The sequence below is a fragment of the Ixodes scapularis genome, unplaced genomic scaffold (genome assembly GCF_016920785.2).
Source record: "Ixodes scapularis isolate PalLabHiFi unplaced genomic scaffold, ASM1692078v2 PGA_scaffold13__105_contigs__length_92229423, whole genome shotgun sequence".
In the NCBI taxonomy this organism is placed as follows: Eukaryota; Metazoa; Arthropoda; class Arachnida; order Ixodida; family Ixodidae; genus Ixodes; species Ixodes scapularis.
Window position 1 is genome coordinate 88,709,988 of NW_024609839.1, and position 19,587 is coordinate 88,729,574.

The following is a 19,587-nucleotide window of genomic DNA, read 5'->3' on the forward strand; positions in this document are numbered from 1 at the left end:
CACCTCGTAGCCAGTAGCAGCGTTGCAAGATAAAAAAGTGAACGCGAGACTAAAATCCCATCCAAATTTCACAAAATCTTATTCAGAAAATTAATTTTAATATTTAGAAACAATTAAGATTTAAGAAAAAAAAAAGTACATTAATTCAGTCACGTTTTGGTACATATACACATTTCTCAACGTGCTTAAATGGGTAGGGAAACGAAATTTCAGCGCTCATTTTCTGGCTTTAATGTGTTGCATGTTGCACCCTAACCTCAAAAACACCAGTCCTCCGTTGAAAAGCACAAGGAAACTAATTTTAAAGCTAAATAAACGATCTTCAATGTGCACCTGGTGGATGCATGCGGAGCCTATTTGGGAGGTAGTCTAGCAACGTTGTGGAAACTGCTACGTAGTCGTGACGTAGCAGATTCCTTCGCAGCAGCGCCGCTCTTTGGCATTTCAACATTTTCCTTCTTAGCTTTCCTCCTCAACTCACAAGTCGCGCATTGTACCAAACGGTCCAAGAAGACGGAAAGGAAGGACTCCCCTCTTTCTCGGACCCTCGTTCGTGCAACCGGACACAGCCATTCTCCCCCTAGAAGATTAGCCCGTCGCTCAAAACTCAAACAAAAGTTGCTTTCCTCACCTCGTTCAGCCCTAAGCTGACAGTGTTGTGGAAGCTACGTGCTCCTTGGGCCAGCCACACACTCGTCACCCCACGGGCACTTCGAGCGGCTCAGTTGTAACGCGCTGACGCTATTAACACCATCACAACGGCTACGTTTACATGGATGCGACAGCAGCGCATTGGATCCAGTCAGCGAATCGTATTCACTTCAACCACTACGTTTACATGGATTCGGATCGACCAGTAGCGGCACCTCGTGTCGAAGGATCACAACGCAAACCTCGTGACCTTCAGATTGTTTCCGAGGTGTCCGGTTTGCCTAGCGGCATGCAAAGATAAGCTCCCGTAATCCCTCGCTCGAGCACTCGATCCGATCCGCTAGCGTATACATGGAGAGTCTCGATTCGGATTGACCATCTCAAACCCCCCCGTCCCAGCGGATCGGATCGGATCGTATGCGATCCGATTCGAGTTGTTTACATGGACCGATTCGATTCGTTAACTGAATCCGATGCGCTGCAGTCACATCCATGTAAACGTAGCCGCTGACAACGCCACCAAGGGCAAAGCTCATAACCACGCCTGCCTTGCTACTCCACGAACGCGGGAAATCTTTCTGCTTTTGTTTGCGCCGGATATCCCATGACGCATCGCGCTCTCCGTTCGCTTTTCTTCGAGCGCTTGCTCGAGTGCACCGTTTGGTACGAAAAATATGGCCAATCGTTCAAAATACAAACGTGCGATTATCCTTTACGGTTATTATCCGTCATGCTTGACTCATTTCCGAACGAAATCTGAATATTTCAATTTTTGTTTCCGTACCCCTTTAAAGAGACCAAGCAACTGTGAAACAAATCGGATCAGTGGACTGTGGACGTCACAATGACAAAACCCCCAAGACTATGGGCAAAAACCACAAGTACACCAAAAGGTCTCACCTTTTCAACTCACATTTAAAGGTTTCAACTTTTAAACGACATATACACCCTTTAGCAGGTTGTCGAACCGGAACCGAACCGAACCGAACCGGAAACCGGAACCGAACCGTTATGTTCAGCCGAACCGGAACTGAACCGATCCGAAATCTTCGCCGCCATCTAGGAACTGCACCGGAACTGAGCAGGAAAGAAAAAAAAAATATATATAACCGTAACCGGTTCAAAACGGTTCCCGGTATTTTTTTATTTTTTTTTTAACTTTTTGTAAGTATCACAAATGTAATATTTGGGAATAAGAAGCGGCAGTCTCGAACGAAGCGATTTATACAGCGCGCCTCCCTGGTTTTGAGAGTGTGCGTCAGTGTTGCCTGACTGCGCTGGGCTGTGGGTTTTTTCGTCAGTAGGCTGTGGCAGCCTGCGTAGGCGCTATTCCCGACGCTGGTGGCGGACGCGTCCTTTGTTTTGAGAGCGTGCGTCAGTGGTGCCTGACTGCGCTGGGCTGTGGGTTTTCTCGTCAGTAGGCCGTGGCAGCCTGCGTAGGCGCTATTAACGACGCTGGTGGCGGCGAAATTCCCTGGTTTTATTTTTTGTTTTGTGTTCTATGGCGAAGATAATTTCTCGTACTTTTAAATAAAGCATTGTACAATTTTCAGGAACAAAAACAAACAAATGAAATCTATTTTCGGCGAGTCCGTGCGCGACAGAACAAACTCAACTGGAATATTTGTTTCATTTTATGTTGATCTTTTTAACGGCACAATACACTCACCCGAGTCAATTCAAAGGTCTTAACTACCTAAAATATTTGACCACAGCTTAAGATAGCCGAACTGCATGGGTATTCCCCGCTCACAACATGAAATTCAACGAGTCTCATCAATCGAACAACATATATTGTACGTAACCCACGGTGCCGCGTTATCCGAACAGGATTTGAGAAAGGTATCGAATAACACAGTATATCCAATATACAGTGTCGACGATAGTCGCTTCACGACGATCGGACGGTATCTGGCTTGTCTTGGGGTACGTTTTGAAGAGTGACGCTTTTTTACACAACACTAAAGCAAATGAACGAACGTGTCTCTTCAGTCCCCATACCCCGGACCCTATCAGCTACTTCTCGCCAAGACCGGAAACATTCGCAACTTTCAGCGATGGGAATACCGCGGTGTTAGAATCGCGCTCCCTAGCTCCTGGATGATAGGCCTGATAATAAATGGGCTCGCCTACACCTTCCTGGCGTGTTCGTACCGCCAGGCGTGTTCCTGGCGTGTTCGATGAGTTTCGTATCGGCACGAGTTTGTGTAATCACTACTGCGTGATGCACGTTAAAAACTCCAGGTTAGCGGTTGTACTGCGCTGGCTAAATTTCTCATCTATACAGCTAAGAGACCGATTACGCGTTGAGGCGTATCTCCATCAAGGCTGTATAAACATACAGAGCAAGCCATTTTTTTTTCCTGGCCTGAAAACATAACGTAAGGTACTGCTCCGTATATAGCAAAGCCAGAATTACTTACGCGTGGGATACCCAGCCTCGTACCGCAGTTCTACGACGATCATCCAGATGACAGCCATTTTTATAGGCACCAGTGCGCCCCCTATAGGTCGTAAAAGTTACGAATATTTGGGAAGGCTTTTCGGAGATTATCTCAACGGAAACAATCCTCGAAGAACGTCGAACTGCCCGAGTCGCGGGCTGCTTGACGTTCGCTCTCTTCGTTCGTTTCCTGCGAAGGTCGAGCAGGCTGCGAGCCCTGATATTCCCTGGTTCTCACAGTGGACGATAACACAAAACACGCAAGCATCCTGAACAGGCAAATAATCTAAAAGCTTTCAAGGAAAGCCGGCGAAATCTGAATGCACAATGCAGGTGGGGAGTCGCGCTGACCGGGTTTCCACAGCTCAGGCGGGTGGCAGAAAATTTTGGCGGATAGGGGTCACTCGAGTCGCAAAATGGCGGCGGCCAGAGAGCTCTTTTTGCAAAAGACGCTTTCAGGGAGTCAGTTACTCGAGCTCCCATCAGTCGGCGCGCCTTCCGCGCGCTTTGTGGGCCGCCATAGCCGACCTTCAGTTTCTCGCCGTTCAATCCACGTTGTGCTGCACCGGCCACCACCGGAGCTTTGTTTTCGTGTTCTTTTACATTCCGCGTTGAAGTGTTGTGCTTTCTTCCGGCCTTTTTTATATTTCTGGCTTTAAATTAATCATTTGATATCTATATTTCATGTATATATGTATTTATATATGTATGAGAAACGTTTTTTGGGCAAAGATTCAACTGGCAGTTGCTCTAAGGTGGGTCCAGAGGGGGCAGGGGATGTTGGTCTATCGGGGTAGAATATAATTATATGTCGTCTCCCAGGCCGGTCTTTTCTAGGTAGGTGAGGATACTGCCCAGGACGATTTTTCTTCTCGCAGTCTCCCCGACCGGGTTGAGCCAATCTTGAAGCGTGGGTGGTCGGTGTTGCGGTTTGAGTTGTTCGAGTGTTGCGTGTCTTGCCTCATCGTGGTGTTTTCACTTCCATATGAGATGTTGGATGTCGGCAGGAGTGTGCTCCTTACAGTATTTGCACTGGTACGGCTCCGGAAAAAAATGCATTTTGGCGAGTTTTCTTCTTGTCTTGCCATCTCTTGAGGACTGACGGAGTGATCGCTGATCCTGCTTGAAGCCTTCTTAGACGAACAGTTTCATACCTTTTGAATCCTGATGGCATTTCGTACTCTGCTTCTTTCTTCTTCTGTGCAAGCCTTTTCTTGATCGCATTCTTGGCCACGTCAATGGCTCTTATTGGGTCGTAGATGCCAGGCCTGGGGTTTTCCTGTTCTCCGGTGTTTTTACCTGGCGAAGGGTGGCTGTTACTAGGACGTCTTTAATCACAGTGCTTGTTTCGAGATGCGTTTTGCATGCTCTGATGACGTCCTGCGAGTCTGTGAAGACTATTATCTTTCAGTTGCTCGGAATCGATTCTCCTATGTTTTGTAGCGCAGAAGCAATGGCCCTGGCTTCTCCTTCTTTTGCTGTACCGCAGATAACGGTTTTCGTTTGCGTAATTTCCTCTCTAGGGACATGCCATGCTATTGCTGTTCCTTCATCTGAGTGGGCCGCATCGGTATAGCATACCGTGATGTTGGGATCGTCTAGAAGTACTTCCACTTCTGCTTCGGGTTGTTCAGCTTTTCTTTTTTTTCTTTCCTTGTTACCTTTATCCATTTTTTGAGGTATGGGCTTGGGCTCGGTCACAACAATTCGTTCCCAGGGTGGGATGTGATCCGGGATCCTTCCTTCATCTTCGTAGCCTCTATCTAGTAGCTCGCCAATGCTGCGTCCTTGTTTTGTATGCTTAAGCTTGAGGATTTGTATCTCTTCCTGTTGTTCCGCCATTTTCGCAAAACTTGGGAAGGGAACACACTCGTGGAGCTTCTCTAGCTTGGTGTTCCTCGGGAGGCCCGAAATGCACCTTCGTGCTTCGTTTAGGAGGGTTTCCAATTGTGCCATGTGTTTCTTCTGTAGCCTGTAGAACCGCGGCCCATACAGCACCTTGGATATGAGTGCCGCTTGTAGGATGGTTCGGGCTATACGCTCTCCGATTTCTCCAAGCTTGTTTGCTACTCTTCTAATTATCGACAGCCCTTGTCTCCACGTGCTCGTATTCTTCCTGATCACGTTGTGGGGTTAAGGCTGGAGTTCAGGTGAATTCTAAAAATTGTGTGTTCTTTGGTTTTGTTAATCTTGTCTCCATCGAAGTTCAGGTCTGGTGTAACATCTTCCCAGCCGTGGCCGAACACCATGAATTTGGTCTTCTCCGCAGAGGGTTTCTGCCGGCTTCCTTGAGGAATTCCTCGATTGTGACTAGTCCTCGCTGCAATCTTTTCATTTGTTCTGCATTCGTTTCTGTGAGGGTTCAGATGGTGACGTCATCAGCATATATTGTTAAAAAAAGTCCTTCGATTTCTTCAAGCTCCCATGCAAGGGGAGCCATAGCTAAGTTAAAGAGAGCTGGCGATAGTGCCGAACCTTGCGGTACCCCTGTTTTGTTTTCCTTGGTGTTACTCTCATTGGTTCCTGCCTCGATCTTGTTTTCCTACCCTGAAGGAAGGTTTTTACTAAGTTAAGCGGTCTTCCAACAATGCCTTGGTCTGTTAGGGTTCTAATTATCGTGGTGTGGAGTAGCGAGCCGAACGCTTTTTTTATATCTACTGTCACTAGCATCGTCGTCTGGGGTGTTTTGGCTTGTGTTTTAAGATGCCTTCCCTGATAAGCAGCAGGCTGTCATGCGTTACAAGATTTTTCCTAAACCCAGTTTGGGCAGGGTAGTAGATGTAGAGCTTATCTGCTAGCCAGTCGATTCTCATCAGCGTCATCCTTTCGACCAACTTGCATAGGACAGACGTGAGCGATATTGGTCTCGTGTTTTGAGGTTTGTCAGGAGCCTTGCCAGCCTTTGGGATCGGCGTGACCCGTGACAGCTTCCATTCTTCGGGCATTACTCCGTTCTTCCAAATCTTATTGATTTCCTCTAGAAGGATTTCTTTCGTTTGATCAGGGAGATTCTTGAGCATGTTGTTGCTAATGGCATCTGGCCCAGCGGCACTTCGAGTCTTGCTCTTTTCAATCGTCGCCTCCATTTCCCACATTGTGAAGTTCGCGTTGTAATGTTCCTCATCGTTGACCATCCCGGTTATGTAATCGGCCAGCGAATGGATCGACGATACAAGATCATGGCCTTGGCTTCAGAGACCATGTAAGTTCATCACATTCTTTCGTTTTTGTCGCTAATAAAGGGCAGTCAACACCATTGCGACATATGGAAATTTCAACTGACGCAGTAAAGCTATCGCACTTGTGTTTCTCGCTGCATGTGTGCGCTTTAGACATCGTTTCCGTAAGTAAAAGCCGGTCCACAAGGTGCCTGGAGGGAAGCCAAGAGACTTCTATTGAAATTGGGCTTTTGCACCTCGCCCTATTGGGCAAGCACATAGAAGACGAAGATGTTGAGACAATCTAGGAGCCCCGTGTATTATAGCGAAGGCTAGATCACGAGTTCATAGCATTGCAAGAGGGTCCAGCTGCACGAGAGCTCATGCAGCGGGATTACGTCGTCTCGCTTTTCTAGCCCTCACTCTGCCGTGACGATCTCTCGCTCTCTCAATCAAATTGGGTGTTAAAAAAAACAACAACAAGCTTGTAGACCAAACTCGTCAAACAAAACAGCTCTCCAAACAGAAAGGAGCGAAGCAGGGCGCGCCTTCTATCGGTCTGCTTTCCAACAAATTCCCGTGACGACGGAGGAGCCACGCGTGCACTAATCGCTCTAATCCCTACTCCCGTTCTCGACCCGTACACCTCCCTTAGCCTTGCCGCCGTGCCCGGCCTTCCCCCCTCTTTCGGCCTCAACACCCCTCTCGGCCCATTGGCAGTCGTCGGCCTGGCCCCCGCACTTGGCAGTTCCGTCTCGCTCGGCCCTAATCAACGCTCGGCCCTTTCGCAAGGGCAGGCCGAACTGGTACGTGGATTAGGCCGGAGCGTAGCAACATTACTGACGGGCCCTCTACGAGTAGAAGTGGATGACGTCGGTGCGTCGCAACACAACCCACAGCATCCCTTCAACTTAAAGTGGATTACGCCGGAGGTTGGCCAGGGACGTCACACCACCTACCCAATCAATTTTGCTGTCTTCTTTTCATAAAAAAACAATAATGACAGCACAAACTATTATATTCACACATCTCTTTTATTGTATTATTGTTTTTATTTCCTCCCAGAATTTTTCTTATATGTTGGGTAAATTAGCAAGCCACATGGTATTTACAATTTTGTTTATTTATGTGGATTGGAGTTTTAATCCCCCTGTCTTAAATAAACGAAATGCCGAAGGTAATACTTGAAGAAAGTTTACTGTTGATTCGGTCAAAGTAAAGATTGGAACTGTTTTCTTTGGGCCTTTATTTATTGAATGGCTTGTTTTAATCCACTTGATTATGGATCATTAACTATCTTGCTGCATAATATACTTAGCCACACTCGCAGTGCGGTGCGCTAATTTCTTCTCAGTGGTGGAAAGGTGATAGCTCTTAGCTACGTTTGCTGTAAACAGACCTGAAGCCCGGAGAAAGGCGGAAGATCCGTTTGTTGTGATGTTGTCATGCTTAATGTTGCCTACAAGGAAGTACTTCCAATTTAATTCTTGTTTAGGTTTTTCAAACAACGCCACAACGTGTCCACTCAAGGTGATGTTTGATTCCCATGGCACCACCTAAAAAGATACAAAAAAAAAAAGATTGAAAACAAAATAATGGATAGTTCCGATTGACTCGTCAGTTTAAGAACCCCGATAATACCACCCTGGCGCCGAAATTATCGCTTGATCTTAAATTGTATTTGGTTTCAATTAAAGCCGGCCGCAGCCGACGCAGTCAATCATGAAGCGCCAAAAGTGCATAGTCAGGGCACTCGTTTTTTTCTACAGCGAAGCTGTTAAGGGCTAGGTTCCCCGGAATCGTGTCCGGTATCAAACGCGTGTCGACACAAACCTTCCTAGACAGCTACCGCTATCTGTAGGCGACGGCGGCAAGCACACAAACAGTCTGCTTGCCGCCGTCGCTCGTAGATGGCGGCAACCCTTCCAGCTATCATAGAAGAATGGATAGTTGGGCGCGTTGGTGGGAATTCATCGTAGCAAACAGCACGAAAAACAGACGACGACGACGAAGAAGCACACGTAACGAGCGCAGCGCTCGTCACGGGTGTTTCTTCGTCCTCGTCTGTTTCGCACGCTGCTTCCTACGCTCTTATCAGTTTCGGTTTGCACTCAGGATGGGTCGGCCGCGCGACCTTTCGGGGAAAAAAAGACTGGCTGCCGAAGGAGCGGCGACGTACGCAGCAGCGCGAATGGGTCCGCAACCGACGCAAAGCCGCTGTCGCCTCGACTTCCACTGCGTCCAGCGCTTCAGATCCCCTTGCCAAAGAAGAGCACATCGCTCGCCTGGAAAGCCGCCGCCGAGAGCAGAACCAGCGATGTAAAGGGCGCCGGCGGGCTAACCCCACGGACGACGATCGTGCCACGGAGGCCAAGCGCAAGCGCGAGGCTCGGCGACGACAGCACTCCACGCCGGCTGAACAGCACCCGGGGCGCGACGGCGAGGTTGCGGAGCGGAGATCGTGGAGAACCCGTTTGGCGTCACGTACGCCCTGTGCTACCGACTCTGGTTCGCCGGAGAGGTATCCACGGTCGGCGGCGTGTCGGACGAGAAGAAGCGGGAAACGGGCGCGTGTGCGTTGTTGCAGTGTATCGAGTACAGCTCCGCTGGTCTCCACTCTTCACAAGAGTGGAAAGGCTGAACGTTTTTCTTTTCTGGGTACGCGATCACTGACTAAAGCAATCGCGCACAGAAAAAAAACAACAACAAAAAAACAAAGGACCACGGCGCATTATCGGTACGTGATTGGTTTAGTCGCATATTGAAGACGAACAAAGATAATCAGCCTTATTCACTATACGTGACTAGCTTTATAACTGCTGACTACCAACGTCATCGATTAAAATGATCACTTGGCAAGGTGTAATCACAGCTAAGTAAGCACTCGGTATACACCAACCATGTTTAGGGCCCAGTCGCCCCGAGCGGCTTAGAATGCGACTGAAAAAGTTTAGGGAATACGGATAGTTTAGCCGGTGTTTAGCGGGTGACCCGACTCAGCGCCATAGCTAGCCGACTCCTACCACCGCTGACCGCCAGCGCTAACGAAGCACTTACTATCTTGGAACACTGGGGGACACAACTAGAAAGGCTTGGAGCAGCAAATATTGCGGAAAAGACGACGAAAAGCCAGCATTTACGGGCGCTTCCATATTTGTTTATTTCGCTAGTAATGTGGCTTCCGTGTTTTCTCCCTTGAGTTGTTTAGGGAGATCGGTGGCCGAGTGGGTTAGCGCACACCAACTAGGAGCACGGGGAGCGAAAGTTTGCGTAGCAGAACCCAGGGATCTTGGGTTCAATTCCCACCCCTGCCCGTCTCGATCTGGATGAGTACCGGCGGGCGGTCGGGTATCACTGCTGCGTGGTGCATGTTAAAGACCCCAGGCTAGCGGTTGTACTGCACTGGCCAGCTAAATTGCTCATGTTCAACTGAGACACAAGTCCCTACATTTGAAGCAGACTACAGGCTATATAAACACGCACACAAACACATTTCCCTTGCGTTTTGTTTTTTGTAAAACTGTCGCGGACAATTAAGCCCTATGCCACTTCGGCTTGCTACTCCTGATACTTCTGACTATAGTCGGTGACAGGTCAAGAGTTCAGGGCGAGGGAAAGGAAGGCTGCGGAGGAGGAAGCAGACAGATTACTGGAGACTAGAGGTGTAAACATCCCCCTCGCTCCAACATTCCACCTACTTCCTCCTCCCCAGCCTTCCTTTCCCTCGCCCTGAACTCTTGACCTGTCACCGACTATTAGCCCCGAGAAGTTCGCCTGGCGCCCCCTTACGGCGAACCGGGGTGACGTCACGGCGAGGAGAGAATTTTTCCCCGACTCGCCCCGCTCGCTCTGTGGAGGCTGTGACGACGCTAGCTGTCGGCGCGCTCCTTTCTATTTAATTTTTTTTGGCGTGTTTTTCGTAGGAAGTGTAAATTTTTATATATGCCTTTATTGAGGTATGGCCTGTAGCTACAGGCGAAACTTCAACGAACATTTTAAGCATGGCTGACAGGCCAGGCAACGCATGAACCACAGCTGGTATATGAAAATAAAGAAATATGGCCACAATTGCAGGGGCATCACTACAGATTTACATCTCGCACAATAAACGCTGCTGATGGTCCGAATGAATTGGCAGGTTATGTATACTATTTTTTTTTTTTGCATCTCTGTCTTTCAACAAGATCGCCGAAGCAGAAAAGCTGCATGCTGCTCGAGCAACCTGCTAAATACAGTCTCGGCCATGGGGAGAGAATCACAAGTAAAACAGCTCAAGTGCAGGGGCAAAGTAAAAAAACAAACAAGGAACATTTGTTATATACATTGCTCGCACTTGACCTTTGCTGGATTCGGATAGTATTTCAATGGACTACACGGGTGGTGTCTGTGGACTTGTTTATATCAATCCTCAAGTAATATATAACAAACGTAAGTTAAGGTGTCTAGCTCGTTATTAGTCCACTAAGCCCTAAAATTGAGATTTTACTTAAATCGAATTGTCCTGAAGCTAAAGTACCAGAAGCTTTTCTCACGCAGACTGTCGCCCTTCACAGGTTCCACATTTTCTGCTACCAGTGCTGCATCTTCCACTGGACAGACGTTCGAATGCTTGCTTTTACTCCTGTTTTCCTCTGTTGTAAGAGAGTCCGGTTGCAGGGAGTTTGGAGGCTGAGGAAGCTTTTGGGGACCTGCGGCAGTGACTCTTAAATGGAAATGACAATTCAGACTAAACGGTGTATTTTCCGAATACCAAAGGCCGGAATAAAGAATGTCAGGAAAAAGTATAAACATTCCAAATTACGGCACTATTGCTGTGCATATTTTGGGCAGTTTACTACATATCATAGAGGCAACTGGGGGAAATTCGGCCGTTTTTGCTGCTACCATACAAACTAATTTCCAGTAATTGTGAATCCTCTAAGAAATATGCCTGCATACGCGTATAAACTATATAATTAATTCAGGAAGAAGCTACATTTATGTAAAATAACCCTGTTCCATGAGCACTTCAAAGATCATCAGACGCACGGCCTTTAAAACATCTGCAAACCAGCGCATGCAGAGCGGCAGCGCAGAGTCGGGGTCGCGAGCTAATTTGCCGACCACCGAAAGGCCCATGATATAAAGGCCGCTTCAGATGCCTTGAAAGCGGGATTTAATATCGTCCTAAATCATGAACATGCAAGGAACAGAATTCCAGCGTCTGAAACACTTGCGTCACCGCTTCACCGACCCCTCTCAAGATTGCCTTGCGTAGTGTGGACGGACGGGGAGATTCATCGGCGTAATTGCCTCCGCCGATAGTTTTCGGGATTTGTAACCCAATTTTAAAGGTAAAAGGGACAAGCGGGCTTATAAAATGTACGGAAGCACGTTAATATCGGCCTAACTCAACGTCTTGTACACCGGGTAAATGAGGTCCGGCTCCTCGAAGAGCTTGCGGCACACAACGCCAAACCAGGAAACCGGTGCTGGGAAGCGACCCGATGCGAGATCGCGGAGCGGGGTACTCGCCCTGACGTCACGGTACACCTCACCCAATCAGGGCGCGGCGACCGCAGCGACGCTTGTGTTCGCTCTCGGGGCTAATAGATAGTCACCCGCTTTTTTCGGGTCGCTCTTTTCGGAGGTTGTTCGAGGACCGGAAAATTGAGGGCGGCGATTGTTGTTATTTTGACGTCATTTCCGCCGTCGAGTTGGTCAAGTCACGTGACGATACAAAGATGGCTGCGAAGTGGAAGCCGCGGATTTTGGAATGGGGTGGAAGTGGACGGGGCCATCTTTGGACCGTAAGACGGAATGAGAGAACTGCTGTGAACGACCGAAGGACGTCGTTGTACCATGAAGGCACCGCGAACCTGTACGTGCGGTTGCCTTTCTGTGGTGCCGCGGCTTTACTGAGTACTATAAAAATGTATTATTATTATTATTATTTATGACATCACTTTACTGAAGACTGAAAAAAGAACTAAGTCTCTTAACCCCGATGATATGCAATGCCTGCTTCCAAATGTTGTAGGATGATCTTGATGTGCTTGTTGCCATAGGTACCTCAGATGTTGAATCTTGCCTTTTTTTTTGTACTTTTTTATAGTTTCAGTGCTTTGTACTACTTCATATTTTGCGCGCGCGTGTGTGATTGTAGTTTTTTTTTACTGAGCATTATGTGCAAGCTTTTGGATTTACTTTTCACATGCTATTTTTCCTACTTCGCCGTAATTATTTTGCACTCTTTGCTGAAATCGGGGGGAGGGGGGGGATTTTATTTTTTATGGTTCGTGATTCAGAAGGTAATGTTTTTACCTAGCATTTGTACGGATATTTCTGCTTTTTTTTCCTTCGCTGGATTTGATGTGCCTCTACACATATTCGTCTTTAACAGTCCCGATGTGACAATAAATGCGCGACTAATAATATTAATATTATTATTATTACTATTACTATTAGTAGTAATAGTAATCTGGTAATTTGTTAACTATGTTCCTCGCATATTTAACAAATTACCAGATTTTCTTGATCAAATTGACTCTCAGCGTGTCCTAAAAAAACGCATAAAACAATTGTGCTAGTAGCAGCCTATTGAATTATACACGACTGAAATCTCTCTAGGATCGACAGGAGGCTAGTTATTGTTACCATGTGAGTGACTGTTCGACCATCAGCCTATATGCCCGTATGATGCTTAAGTATATATATGTATTTAAGTGCATATTTACGTGTAGATCTAGGCATGCACGTCTATATGCGTTGCAGTGCACTCGATGTTGTATATATGCCCAAGTACTCATTTATTTGTGTATGTGAAACCCGTGAAACAACTTTAAATTGTGCATAACTGTCTTGTATTCGCGCCTGAGAACAATCAGTCTCATCACCACGGGGTCTAGTCGCACAAGCCGACCCTGGCTTCGACTGACCCGCCTCGTACGTGCTAAAGAAAGAACAAGCCGAATAAAATTATTATTATAATATTATTATTATTATTATTATTATTATTATTATTATTATTATTATCATTAGTAGTAGTGGTGGTAGTAGTAGTAGTAGAAGTTGTAATTGTTGTAGTTGGACCAGCAAGTTCTTGAACCCCATTTTGCGAAAGCTCGCGCTGCAGAACTAAGTTATCCTGGGTGGAAACCCAAACCAGCCCGTTTTGATCGGAATGGGTCGTGTATCACTACTGCGTGATGCATGTTAAAGACTCGATGCAAGCGGTTGTACTGCCCTGACTAAATTTCTCATCTACAGCGATCAGCGATCAAACTATAATACGGGAATGAAACACTCCCAAAAAGTGGTTCCTTCATAACATGAAGGAACACAAGGGTCGCGCGGGCATATTTCATTCAGCACGCCAGCCGGTCGTGGGTAGACGGTCTTGCCCAAGGACCGTCGGAGCACCACTGCGCCGAGTCGGAGTGCCTGCTAGGCCTATCTGCCGAGCTCGCTTGGTCGAGGTCGGTGGAATCGTGGCCGTTGGAGCTTTTCCCGGGTGTTTGTGGATCCAGCGTTCTTGTTCGTCGTGGTCTGTTTCCAGTACTTTTTACGTTTTTCTTACTGCTTAAAGTCGGGACGCGCGAGAAGAACACGTAGAAAAACAAACGTTCGTTGGTCGTCGCGAGAGCGACGCTGTCTTTTTCTTGTTTCGTTTACCACACGATAGATGGCGCTTGGCTCTCAGCATTATCAAATTTGGCAATTTTCGTCACATCTCTAATTATGCTACAAAATGTGGATCTGAATATTATTTAACAAAACTTCTAGGAAACATTCGCCGGCTATTTATTGTTTATGATCGCGGTGCTGGTGAGGTAGGCTCTTAGCCAATAGGCGACGTGGATTCGACTGACATGCTGCGATTCCGCGGATGCATCGCAGTGAAAAGGCAGAGAGCTTTCGAAGGAAAGAAGGCGCAAAAGAGTCCGGTTGTCGTTTAAAAGTTCTATAGCGAAGAATTTTTATTGGCGCCCTATTTTTGTGTTTTTCTGTTTCTTTTCACACCTTTTAGGACGATCGGTGGATGAAATTCGATTTCAGAATCGTGTCATGGTCCCTTTAAAAGTGGTGCCTCGCTTCCGTGAGCGCTGGTTGCTATGGTTCCACCAAAAGGCACTCATAGAAAACGAAACCTTCGGGCTCTGCCATTTTGCATGAAACCACACAGGAGAAGTATAGCCCCAGGAGTATGATGAAAACTCTTGCCCTAATCGGCCGATGTAAGTATTTGATTTGATGGTAAATTATCTTAAAATTGCCATTCATAATTGCGCTGTACCGCAAAAAGAAGCAAAAAATCAAACCAATAAAAAGTAAAAAAAAAAAAAGAGATACTGAGGGGTACTACTTTCCATTTATATATCCGAGCTATAATCTCATCGCTGTGGCTCATGCTCCGTCCTTCAATGCACCTTCTTAACGGATGACCCGCCTGCTTCGTGTTCATGACTACCGCAGGGTCTAGTAACTACTTAGTCGGGGATTCTTCGCTTATCTTGCGACTGCTTAGACACGCTAGTTGGCCACGGCTGGTGATTACGGCGACTAACTGAAGTATGTGGGCAGAAAAAAATACACATTGAGAACGTTAACAGATTTTCCAGGGAATAACGAACGCCACATAAACAGTCACGTCCTTCAAAAAGTCATGGTTTCAACAAATTGAAATGCAGTTGTGAAGTCATCAGCTCTGCACCCGTACCTGTAACTTCACACCGAAACATCGTAGTGGTCCTCCTGTACTCTACAACCAGCAATAAAATCGGGAAACATTACTGACGCAAATAAAACCTACAGATTTTCCATGTTGAATGCCATCCTACTGCGGATTCGCATTTAGTCGACTTTTTTGTTCTTTAGATGGTGCTAGTTTTGAACTGACGTGTTTATTTTCGGTTTTAGGTTGAGACCTGTGCGATGCTTGTGTTTAGCTACCCAGGATAGTTCAACTGTATATATCGAAATTTACTTAAGCTTTTTGCACGTAGGTTAATCATTTGTGCTCTGATTGGGTGTGTCTTTGATAACAATAGTAAGAGGAAAGTAAAATATTTATTTACATTTTTTTCCGTTCTTTTTTTTTTTTGTTTTGCTGCAGGCACCGGTAATTTAGAAGTCTGTGCATATATGTCTGCCTTCTTGGCGGATTACCCTTGGAGCCGAATTCCCTTGCACGACATGTTTGACAGCCTTTTCATGTTATGAAGGAACCAATTTTTGGGAGTGTTTCATTCCCGCACCTGGAGAGCTGCGTCCAACTTATCAATGACCGCAAAATAGCGTCCTTGGACAGAATTCTCACGCCACCGAACAGGTGATAACCACTGTGGACCCGGTCAGGCCATACCTATGAGTGATCAAAGGTCTGACTGGTCGCACGACGTGTCAGGAAGACGGCCAAACCCAACCAGGTGCCGGTGAATCACAGCATCGTGTGCATTGATGCGATGCCGTGATTGGACGATGTCCGATGGCGCCGCCGTCGGCTACGCGTCGGCGTCGTCGTCGCCGTCGCCGTCGCCGTCGCCAGCGGCGTAACCGCGCGTTGCATTATAAGATGTTTCCCATAATGACGTCACCCTCGTGACGTCACATGGAGCCTTAATTTAGCGGCAATATTTCTCCGCTAAATTTGTCGGGAAAAATGTTTCGCCACATTTAGCGGGGAAAGATTTGCGCTAAATTTAGCGGGTAAATTTGCTCGGGTAAATTTAGCGGGAAAAATTTTCCAACAATTTTTTCCGCAAGATTTAGCGGGAAAATTTTCATCGCAAATTTAGCGAGAATATAGCGGGACACTTTTTTGGTTTTAATGGTGTATTCGCACGAGAGAGCTTTATATCCGGAGGAAACCGAGTACGTCGTAGAGCTGCGAGAAGGAAACGACACGGGAAGGAGGAGGCAGTGCAGAAAATTTAAGCGAGAATTCGCACGACGGAGTCGCATGTAGTTGAGTCGCCGGAGTCTTTCCTTTCACAAACCTGCTGGCGACTTTCGGGAGCTCATCGCACAAAAGGCAGAGCAAAATTAATAAAGAAAAGTCACCCCCTAGTTCTAAGCTGTTGTTCATCATTATCCTCCCCCAAAAGCAGGGGGACAAAGGAGGGGGCCCGGTCGCTCCGACGGAACGGCGGATATTCTATAGGCAGCCCACAGATTCTCCTCGGTACGCCGCGAGCTCAGAGGATTAGCCGACATCTGTGACGCGTAGCACGTGACCTCAAAACTCGATGATGTTTAATCCTCTCATTGGAGAGAAACTCCGTCGTGCGAATACACCATAATAAACGGGAAGCAGCTGTTCAGGCGTGGGTGTCAGGTGGTCCCAAAAAGTGGCTCGAGCAGGGCGTGGAAAGGCTGCCACACAGGTGGTGCAAAAGTAATTGCGGCTAGGCTGGGAGCCTGTCGAGAGGATGGACATATTGTTAGACACACACCAGTAAGTGACCGGTATCTGCAGCGAAGCAAATAATAAACTGTTAATTAATTAAGTACGCCCCTCATTGTACATGCTTTTTAAATAAACAAAATGATTAACCGGTCAGTAACGTAAAATACGATTATACATGCATGAGGATTAAGTTCGAACATGGCGTCTCAAAATGTAATTACCCCGAAACTTCTTTTTTTTTTCTTTCTATAAAAAAAGATGCCGTTGTGCAAATTTTATAGTGGTCACTTCTTAGAAAAGTGGTCCAATAAACAATGCAGCTGGACCAATTGAGTGCTCGCACCATAACGTTTAAAGGCGTGATTCATTATGAACGTCCAATTGTACGCACCACTTGTGCTTCGTTGACATACCACTTTGCTTCAATGGTGGCTCCAGGGGGTATTATTACATCTTGTTTAATCCATTGTTTCGTAGTTCGTGTTTCAACCGTGGTGGATCCAGAACCCGTATTCACTGATGTCGAAATTTCTGAGCTGAATTGATAGACTAGTGGAACGTTTACAGTGAACTTGACCTTTGAAGTGAACTGTAGTCCCTTATTTACGGTCCACGAGTACTCGTCTTCGTGCTGTACTTCCTCTGATATGTGAGCCTTACCCTCCACATCAGACTGGTTGTTGTGAAAAGTCTGTACATACACAGCAGACAGCTGGAGCAACTGTACTTGAGGCTTGCCGTAACTCACCGGGCCGACTTCCATCGTCAGAGGTGGATAACTGCATTGAAGAATAGGAGCATTTCTCCGCAACTAGTTCCCTTTAATAACATGGCTATAGCTTTTTGTCATTCTAGAGAACAACTCAGTTAAGTATTATTCTAAATTTTTTATCGTCGACTATAATATCAATTATGATGTAAAAGTTATTGATAGATTTTCTTCAAGTAACAGAAAACAACACCCGCATTACGAAGCCCATTACGTGGGTTACAAACTCGCCTGCTTAAGTTCATTCTGCTGCGGTGTTGCCTAAAGCCTGCAATTCCACCCAGTCGCTGCTTCAAAAACTGAGGCCATATATTGTTTAGAGCACAATTGCGATCGTGCTTGTGATCTTGGGCTGATTAATACCCACATACGATCTGAGTTCGGAGCTCATTGCGATGGAGTGCATTCCTACAGTCACTGTGAGCTTGAGAAACGCGGGGCGTGGTTTATGTTCACGATTCTGGCCTCGTGATTGGTCTTTCGGCGCACTTATCGGCTAATGCCGAAATCTCATTGGCTGCAGCGCGATAATGAGATGCTGCGGACTCGTTACTAGTCACATCTAGATGTGCCCAAGCAAAACTGCAAACGTACCTTGCGCATGCGTTTGCGTTCCGCTGTACTAAAAGCGCTGGTTTGACGCGCCCCGCAGCGTTCCGCTGACAGCTTGCGTGCGTCGTACTCAGTTCGAACGCAAGGGCCTTTGCGCTAGTCTAGAACTCTCTAGTGTCCTCGACTAGTACATGCACTAGAGCAACAATTTAAGAGTAGTCTTCAGTTATAAGCAAACACAAACAATAGCTGGTACGTAGCAATTCAAAAGTGTTGGAAGTTTCAATCGGTAATTAATAATGTAACATTTGACACCAAAATAAGATACAAATTGACCGGTCAATTGAAGAATGGCAAAGAAACGATGCAGCCCTTTTTAGAAGGAACTTTTGCAGTTATTGTTTCTGTGTGGGTTTCAACGTCGTATCTCTAGACCAACGAACAGCGGTGCGCGATTTACACTGCACATGACTTTATTTGATAACAGTATTTTTACTTGCGAAATCAAATATTAATTCTAGAGTATCGTGGCTTATTCATATTGTCTTGGGTGATTTGTAAAGAAACTGGGCATGCAGTCACTGCGCGGACCGATTCAAATTTCGTACCGGGAACTTTTGCAAGGCAGTTTCTGTGGCAGTAATAAAAAGCGATAGCCGTAGAATCTTGTTAAGCCACTGATTTTATTATTTAATAACTTGACGTTGGTTATTTGAGCCACAAATGTAGTATATAACATACTCAACAAGGTCCTTTTGGGGGTTCAGGCCACGTGTTTTGTTATCTCCAACGACATAATAAGTTACCAGCCTTTCATCGCTAGAGCAATTTCGCCGGAGGAAATCGTAAACGATATCTTCGAAATCAATCAGACCGCCGCCGCCTAGAAAGAAAAGAAGTATATTGCACGATTAGACTTCCAGCGCCCAAGAGTGGGAAGGCTGCTAAATGTGCGGAAAGTTCGACTTTTGAAACAAAGTAAAAAGGTAGATAAAATTTTTTAGAACCTGATAGGGCATTTGAATATTCATAAAAATAGAAGGTTTCTTAAAAGTTAAAAGAAGTTGCTTTTAGCAAAAGCTTCGGATGACAAGAGAAACGAAGGCCTGAGTTCGCTGCATACATAAGCAGCAACTGCACAGGGACATTAGACATAACAATTTGTTCTCTTACTTCTTAAGTCAAGCGAATTGTAAAGATCCCGCATACAATTCAGTTCTCTAGGAATTCCTTGTCAGAAACGCAGTAAAAAAAACTTAAAAGTGTGAAAAAACGCTTAATACGCATCGTTTACGATCGCTATCTTCAGCGCCGCTTTTATATTGCTTATAACTTTCTTTTAGATAAGTTCTTGCTGAGGCCATTGTCCAACAAAAAAAACAAAACGTGACTTGATTTTTTTTGCGCTAGATAGTAAATGGCTTTATAGATAATGATTCGTTTTTATCTGATGTTAATATTCATGGTCCCTCCAGTTTAACTAGGAGTCATTCTACTTTTCATGTCAATACCATATGCATATATTCACCCTTGTCACGCATGCAATCATTGTTCCATCGCTTTGACAATCCAGGTATTCAAATTTTCAGTGACTTTTCTGTTTACCACAGGCAAGTGAAAGGGATCG

At 46.1% G+C, this 19,587-nt stretch overlaps 1 protein-coding gene across 1 annotated transcript; it reads right to left on the reverse strand.

Annotated features, from left to right (window-relative positions):
* Nucleotides 1-7,430: 7,430 nt before the first annotated feature.
* On the reverse strand, nt 7,431-18,837 carry LOC120841920. The gene is made up of 3 exons (XM_042289744.1): nt 18,702-18,837; nt 17,031-17,418; nt 7,431-7,808 (listed from the first exon to the last, which is right to left on the reverse strand). The coding sequence occupies exons 2-3, from the start codon at nt 17,400-17,402 to the stop codon at nt 7,542-7,544; spliced, it is 639 nt and encodes a 212-aa protein (XP_042145678.1). The 5' UTR covers nt 17,403-17,418; nt 18,702-18,837; the 3' UTR covers nt 7,431-7,541.
* Nucleotides 18,838-19,587: the final 750 nt, after the last annotated feature.

Bases quoted from the DNA above. Each gene is read 5' to 3' on its own strand.
- LOC120841920 (XM_042289744.1), bottom strand. From the start codon at position 17,402: ATGGAAGTCGGCCCGGTGAGTTACGGCAAGCCTCAAGTACAGTTGCTC. The intron at 7,809-17,030 runs GTGCGTACAATT...GTATCTTTTTAG, and splicing joins ATGTCAACGAAGCACAAGTG to GTGGTGCCATGGGAATCAAA.